The sequence below is a fragment of the Montipora capricornis genome, chromosome 5, assembly GCF_036669925.1.
Source record: "Montipora capricornis isolate CH-2021 chromosome 5, ASM3666992v2, whole genome shotgun sequence".
NCBI lineage: Eukaryota > Metazoa > Cnidaria > Anthozoa > Scleractinia > Acroporidae > Montipora > Montipora capricornis.
The window spans coordinates 14530482-14538883 of record NC_090887.1 but is presented as its reverse complement, the minus strand read 5'-3'; the positions used below and the strand labels follow the sequence as shown (position 1 = coordinate 14538883).

General features: G+C 39.2%; 1 protein-coding gene across 1 annotated transcript in view; it reads left to right on the top strand.

The window, feature by feature from the left end:
- Positions 1-1020: 1020 nt before the first annotated feature.
- The window catches only part of LOC138049587 (deleted in malignant brain tumors 1 protein-like), a 69661-nt gene continuing 62279 nt past the window's right edge, over positions 1021-8402 (top strand). The window contains exons 1-2 of the mRNA XM_068895948.1: positions 1021-1098; positions 1610-1718. Of these exons, the coding sequence (XP_068752049.1) occupies positions 1649-1718 (70 nt within the window). The 5' untranslated portion in view covers positions 1021-1098; positions 1610-1648. The remainder of the gene's footprint in view (positions 1099-1609; positions 1719-8402) is intronic.

Sequence of the window (8402 nt, the reverse complement as noted above, 5' to 3'; positions counted from 1 at the left end):
CACTGAAGCGAGAGGCATTCGAGTACATTTCTCCGTGAATCGTTGTGTCCAGCCTTGACTTCGATTTCAGTCGATTCTTAGGAAGCTACGACATCCTGTCAGACAGCAACGTCCCAAAACAGTTTTTAAAAAGCTCGAAAAGACAAAACAACATTATTTCTTTTATTCATTGATAACTTTTCTCTTCCTGGCTCCTTTGTCGTGAAACTAAGTCACAAATAAAATAAATTGATAAATTGTCCAGAACAGTGTTGACAGTCACGTCTCGCGCGTAACGCGAGTGTAGGACGATTTCAACCAACCTCTGGAGACACCAATAACAACAGAGAAATGTACGACTGCTGGTGGACGAATAAAAGAAGCTAATGAGAGATCTTTTGTTTTCGTCCACCAACACCTATGTCACATCATGGTGGAAACACAACACGTAACCATCAAACCTCGTCACATAATGACAAAACCTCACCACACAAATGACAAAACCACTTCACAAGACAAAAGTTCGAGACCAAAAGAATAAAGATATAAATGAGAACGTTATGGCTTTCCATAAGATATCGTCAAGTGACTATCTTCCACGGACTGCCCAGCCTGCATGCTGACATCATCTAACTTAGCTGTGGAAACAATCTGTTCTGGTTCGTAGTTATTGCCGATACATGAAGACGCATCAGTAAGTGCCCAGTAACAAGACACCGGCTTAGTCCGCTTACGGATTTGCGGAAGTCGAACCACCAAAAGCAATGAGGTCAAATCAGATCTGGAGAAATAAATACATGTAGCTGAAGCATATGAAAATGACCCGAAGCCTTTGTAGCGGAAGCAAAACACAGGAAGTTGACATAACGCTGTCGCTGAAAGGAATTGGTTGAACAAGCTAAAACGTTAACGGAAACCGGAATATCATTTTACGGTTCGGTTAACTACACTTTTTACGAGATCGTATGAAGAAAATAGCGCTTCTTTTAAGGATAAGCCTAAGCGCTCATTTCAGTGATTGCTTTTAATTTACGGTTCGATTAACTACACTTTTTACGAGGTAGTTTGAAGAATATAGCACTCGTTGCTGATCGTAAAGGTTAATTGGAACACTTTAAGGTAAAGGTAAATAATGAAATATTGACCGGCCTAAGTTTGACTGCAACCGTGATGCAAACTCAAGATGGCGAAAGCCACTTACGAGGGAGAACAGGGTTTCGTACATCGCGGCAATGAAAATTAGATTATTCCTCTAAAGTCGGGTTTCGCCTTGATTGTAGCTTCTTTGCGCTCAGTATACCATTGAATTTTGGACTTCCAGGCTCCGTTTCCGTCAAGCTTTCAGTTCGTTCAGCATTTGCACCGTAAACCGTCTAATTTTCTGAGTTTTAGCTTCAGAGTTAAGGTAACTGACTTACATAGCTGCTTCCGATCTTTTAGATTTTAGCCGTTTTCAGACGTATCAGCCACATGTATCAATTTCCCTTATTGTTCCGTTTTTGATATCCTTATACTTTCTTTTCCTCGGGTCATTCGACTTCCGCAAGTCGTCAAGAGCACTAAAGTGTTTTCTTTTAGGATTCTTGTTGACGCGACCTCTATAGCGTTCAATAATCACGAATCCCAACAGCTTCTTTCCACAGTTTCCAGGACCTTAGTTGATCCCAGCATGCATATCGGGCAGTATTGGTGGATATTGTTGCTCAACGTTATATCAAGTTCTCAGTCTGTTGATCCTGGTAAGTGGAATCTTGTTTTATAGCCCACAAGTTCCAGTCCTCTCTTGTTTAATATTCTGAAATCATAAGAAAACATTGATCTCATTTACTACAAAGCGTAAGACGCATCTGCTTTCTTGATGTTTTCCGTTGGGATTGCCAAGCCTTGTGCAAAGTTCTGTTTGGATTTTAAAAATTGTCTAGTTTTCAATGATATTACGAGTGCTCAGTGTCGCCAGCGAAAAAATAAAGCGCAATTTGAGTTTTTACTTCCCGCTTCAATTGACTACGAGACTTCCACATTTTAATTCTGATCTCAGAATTCAGCTGTCTGAAGTTTTCTAGGCTGCTAGAAGTCCCATCTATGTCAGATGAGACGCGCCCGCTTAAAAGTCAATCGCTTTTGTGTCTACTGCGCTTGCGCAGGTAGACGCTCAGCGATGATTAAAGTATGACGAAATTCGCATCTTTCCTATCTAAGCCATTTTCAGACATAAAAATGTAGTCTGTACGAGAAGAATGCTGTTTACTATTTTGAAATATCTTTTTTTGTTCCAGAGATATAAAATATGCAAATTAGCCAAGTGATGGCATCATAAACTCAACCGAGTTTTGATCAAATAATATATAGATTTAGCTAAGCTTCTAGAAGTGGAGCTCCCGGGATGTTTATTCTCACAGCTGGCTGTAGGGTTAGTGAAATATAAGGTTTTCCAATTGTCCGCGTTTTGGTGTTTCCGGTTACTGCTTAATTAAATCATTTTCTTTGCTTCCTTCTATAAATTCATTGCTTAACCAGTAAACTTCACGCGAAAAACCGATATCGCATGAGTCACAAAGCAAAGTGAAATTTAATGTGGAAGTCACCAGTTAGGCAATGAATTTTTCTTGAATCGAACGGAAAAGCCATTTCAGAGTCAACTGTCAAAAGCTGCAAAAGCAGCGAATAGGAATCACGCTAAAATTTATAAATCACAGACGCTCTAGCTTATGTGACAGATCGTTAGGAAACTGTCTCAGTTCAAGGTCAAAAAAGAGTTGTATTGAAAAAAAACCCAAAAAATAAATATATATCACAAGTAGTCTCGGAATCGGAGGCCTACTACGCCAGCATCATTGCTGCGGAGCCTGGAAAAGAACAAGACGTGAACCCAAAATCAATATGGCGGAAAAGTTGGTTGATGTTATTGTCAAATTAAATCAACATGGGAAAGAGGATCAACCACCGAAACTCCTATGCAACATAAAAATGGTTTAACTACGTCGTTATTATTTTTATCTTTGAAAATGGCAAAAATTTGGGTAGGTCGACGGCGCTAAACGGAGAAAAAAAAGAGGATGGCCTTAGGCAAACTGAGGAAAACAAACCACTTGTTCGCTCGCATTTTAGAGCAAAACAAAGACTACAGATGATTGTTAATTAATTCCAGTTGAGAATAAAGATTCGAGTTTCATTCTTGAACAAAGGAGAACACGATTAAGCCACTTTTTAAAGATACGCATCCAATTGAAATAACGCATCCGTAAAAATAACAAACGGTTTAGTGTCCAAGAAAATAATTTGTGGAGTAACTTCTTCCACTAAGTTTGAGCTATTACTGGTCTACTCTTTTGTCGTTCTCGTTTTCTTTCTCTCTTCAAAGGTTTCTGCTCTTCTGTCAAGGTCGTTCAGGCATCCGTGATGCAAACTTATCAAAATTAGCAATCTTCTGAAGATATGCCAAAAAGCAGCTCTAAACAAGTTAAAAGCAAACACTCAGCTTTAAGTTTATATCCCTCGGATGCTTGACTTGAAGAACTGTGTCCTGACCACAGCTATATATGTCAAACCTGGATTGAAATCGGCGAAAAATGCAGGAAAAAAATATTTTCCGAATCGTCGGCTGTTATAAGCTTTAGTTGACGTAGTATGGCCGTGTAGCAGCGTCGAGCCACAGGAAGCGCGAGAAAACTGTTTAGCAGTTAACCAGGCTCGAACCTGCGTTCCCATAGAAACCAGTACCTGGTCAGCGGTCAACTTCAAAAACCTTGATGAGATTTAAATTTGAGCCTGCGATATGATCACGTGATACTGGTCAGCGGATGCCTTGTTTTGACAGGTGTCAATTGACCATAACATGGATGTCCACTATACAAACTATGACCGAATATGGTCAGGTGATACTGATCACATTGGCATACATGGAGGGGTGGACGGACGTACATTCTTACAGCGACCAACAACTAAATTTTCTCGCATGGATGGGTTACCATATTTTCTTACCCATGGTGCTGCGCCGCTATGATGAAAAAGATATCTCAGCCAATTTGCATCAGAAATGTTTGATTCTTTGCAGTACAATTCCAGTAGATGTGCTCCACAATATGAGCATACAAGTTTTGTTATCATACTGGTTTCCAGAACTCCCTGGTATTAAAGGCTTTGCTAGCCACCTTTGACGTTCTATTTTGATATTTGCCAATGGTGTCCGTTTGCATGAGCCTACAAACAATAAATATGTTAGATCTAGTTTGTGGCCTTGTTAAATGTTTTTCCAGCTTAAGATCACCAAAAATGTTGAAATCAGGTTGGAGGGGACTGGAAAAGATTAAGTAGCCATGGGAACCAATTTCTTTATAGCTGTAGTGCCAAGTTTCAATGGTTTCTGCTGCAAATTGATAAAAATAACTCATGTTCTATTGGGTTGAGTGAATGACGTTTATATCAGTCCTCTCATTTGCACATTTTACACAATTTTCAAACTTAAATATCTCCGGAACCAATTCAGATATTTCCAAACGGTAAACGTTATTTTTAATCTTTCCTGGAATTCTATGTGAGAAACCTAAAAAGTCAAGGGATAAAAATTTGTTCATAGTAGCTTAAAGTTATCGATAAGCGATCGTTAATCAATAAGTGATCCGTAATGCCGATAGTACGCTGGAAGACACGAGGACGACTTCATCGCTTGTCAACGTCAAGAATCCACCGGTTTAGGACGTCCGTAACGCAGCTGTCAAATGCCGCCAATAACCAGAGCCAGCGTTACTGAGGTCAAGGGACTTAACCTTGGTACATTCGTCTATTGTTTACACTGGCTAAAATAGCTCAAGTTGACTGATCTGTCAACACCAGCGCGCGCTGCATCACCCCTCTTCAAATTCAACTGGCAGGAAATTCTAAAAACTTGATGGCTTCACTAGAAGTAAAGCGTTGTCTTTTCGGATCATTGCTTTTATTTCTTGTTTCTTGAGCTGCCAACCGAAGCGTCAAGATTTCACTGAGCTGTTGATGCTACAATACAGCAAGAGGTCGCGAGGTTGAAAGCTTTTTGCAAGGATTAGTGGAAGGAAAATTTCAGGATCTCAAAGCGTACTTTTGAATACATTGTACGAGTGGTTGCCTCGGATTTGGCTAAGAAAGACACAAGATTTCGCCAGCTATTCCAGTAAACAAGCGTGTAGTGGTAGCGTTAAGGCGACTAGCAACCGGACACACGCAGAGAGAGACTGAGCTGCAATTCGGCATTGGAAGGTGTACAGTTATGCAGATTACACACGATTTTTGTAATGCAATTGCCAAACGGACGACCGTACAGAGTTTTTTTCCCAACACTGAGCAAGAGGTGCTTCAAAGTATTCGCTTGTCCGCGTTCCCACAAGTGGTAGGAGCAGTTGAAGGCAGTCATATTGCATTCCCAATGGCAATGACATATGACTGCATGAACAATTCCAAGCAAATGCACTTCAAGGGAAGGTTGGACGGACTACCTGGTTTTTCTCGTCATACCAACGCCTCAAAAGAAAAAAGTGAAGAATTTGAACACCTACTTTAATCAATGAACACTCTTTACAAAAGAAACAAGGAATTTTCTAGCTGCAGAGCAAGGACTTCATGCTCAGTGGAGCTCTTTCAACAAAGTGCCAAAATCTCCGGACACTCACTGAGTTTAATTTGTAACTAAAAGAACGAGAATAACTGACATTTCCCGTAAAAACAAACATTATGGCATGTTCATAACGTCATTTTATCTCGAGGCTTGTCATAGCTGATTGAATGCCACGTTAAGTTCTCCGCTGGAGTATGGGAGTGGACATTCTTTGAAAAATAGCCGATGAAAAAGGAATAGTTCAGATAACAGCAAGGCAACGGCAAGCGATCTTTCCCGCCTTCGTTAACATCCTGGCCGAAGACAAAATAAAGAGAAGCATTATGATAATTGACTATGAAAATGGGGGAGTTAGGATGCTTGATCTAAACTCCTTCAATAAATCACTTAAGCTATCCTGGGTGAGAAAATATTTAAACTACAATAATAGTGGAAAATGGAAGCTGCTGTTTGACTTTCAATTAGAAGACTACGGTGGAGTAGAGTTCTTCAGAGGCAACCTCGATAGAAAGGACATTTCTAAATACATCAACGTGCCCGACCCTTTCATTACTGAAATTGTGCAAATATGGACAGAAATGAGCTTTGAGGATACAGTAAAATCCATAGAACACCCTTTGTCATTAAACTTATGGCACAACTCTCTCTTAAAGGTTGGGAAGAAGCCAATTTATTATAAATCATGGTCCGCTAAGGGAATTCAAAAAGTCACGCACTTGATGAGAGACGAAAGCAAATTTTTATCCTTTACTGAATTTAATTTGATATCAAAACGAACTTTCTCACCTTTTATGGTGTTTTATCATCTATAAAAAACTTGCGAAATAAGGTTAAAACGCAGCCCCCTCCAAAAGGAAATTATGAACGCTTTATTGATGTCTTTCTAAGCGTTACCAAAACAAACAGAATGGTTTATCAAAATGCGTTAACTCTAAACAGACTAGCCCTAGTAAAACTCAAAACAAATGGCTTACTGACTGCCACTTTACCCGTTCTAATTTCATTAACTGGAAAGTGATATACAAACTCCCCTTTAGTTGCACAAAATATCGAAATTAATTATTTTTCAGTTTCAGCTTCTTCTTAGCAACATACGATTTCCTAAACAAAATAGGTATACGATCAGATGATCTTTGTACTTTTTGTAGTGATGAGAGAGAATCTCTTATCCACCTTTTTTGGTCTTGTAGGGAGACCATTTTTTTCTTTTGAGAACTTTCATAACATCACTCGTGCCCATAAATCACGAAATGCACTCGCGTTCATACGATTTCCTATACATACTATACTATAATAATACTATACTATACTATACTACTAGTATACTATGATAATAATAATAATAATAATAATAATAATAATAGTAATAAAATATGATACTTCATGATAGCACTCAAAACTATTAAAATATTCTACAGCGCTTTACAATGCAAACCAAAAATAATATTAAATTAAAATACAGTTCATTATGATGCAAAAATAAAAATAGTTCATAGTGTTAATAAAATAGCTCATAAAATAGTTCAAGTCAATAAAAAGCTTTTTTAAAAAGAAATGTCTTTAGCCTATTTTTAAATACTTGGGCTCAGTCTAATTTCGAGAGAAAGAGACTTCCATACGGCTGGGGCAGCATGGTAGAATGCCCTGTCACCTACCGTCCTAGACTTTGTCTTGGGTATGGCCAACAAATGCTTGTCATCCGCAGATCTGAGAGAATATCTACTACACGGCTTTTCACTTAACAGTTCACAAATATAGTTCGTCGCCAAACCATGTCGAGCCTTGAAAAGTATAAGAGCAATCTTAAATTTAATTCTTTGTCTGATGGGAAGCCGGTGAAGAAGCGTGAGGACTGGTGTGATATGTGAATATCGAGGAGCAGCAGCATTCAAAACTCTCTGAATGCGATCACATTGGTACTGAGAAATACATACAATAGAGAGTTACAATAATGGTAAGGAGGCACGTGAAAAAAGGGAAGTGTCTTTGTCGACTCAACAGAAATAAATTTTCTTATTTGCCGAATGTTGTACAGTCCTCTGAAGGCTTTCTTGCAGACCATACCAACATGGACATTCATTGCCATTCGATCATCAAACCATGCACCCAGGTTTCTAACTCTCGATAATGGTGTAATGTCAGCTGAGCCAAAATAAGAGAAGCATTGTCGACCTTAGATACCTGTAGGCGAGTGCCGATGACAATAAACTCTGTTTCGATGTCATTAAACTGGCTTCAGTTTAAGAGAAATGAGCAATGACCGAACTTCAGGAATAACCGCTTCCAATTCAACGCCAAAACTTCACGATCCTGCACCATAGCGAATCAGGACAAAATGACAAATACAACTGCGTATCGTCAGCATATCCATGAACAGTTGGAAGATACTTCTCGACGATTTTGAAGAGCCGAGACATGTAGAGCGGAAAAAGGTTCTGGCCCAAGGCGGCTGCCTTGCGGAACGTCATATTTAACATCAAAATCTCCAGAACTTGCTTGTTGAAAGCGAACTCGTTGACATCGCCCATGTAGAAAAGAAGTAATCTATTTGAGTGCATGACCAGCAGTGCCAGATTCAAGTCAGATTCAAGTAAGGAAATCATAACCTCGTGATCAACTGTGTCAAAGGCAGAGCTTAAGTCTAAAAGAATAAGAAGAGTAACTTCTTGGCTGTCCATACTCATCAAGATATCATTAGGAACCCTCAAGACACATGTTTCTGTAGAATGGAACTTTCGATACGATGGCTGATTGTTAGGGAGAGGAGCGTTATCAGAACAATGTACTAGCAGCTGTTGGATCACCAACCTCTCGACAGTTTTAGAGATGAATGATA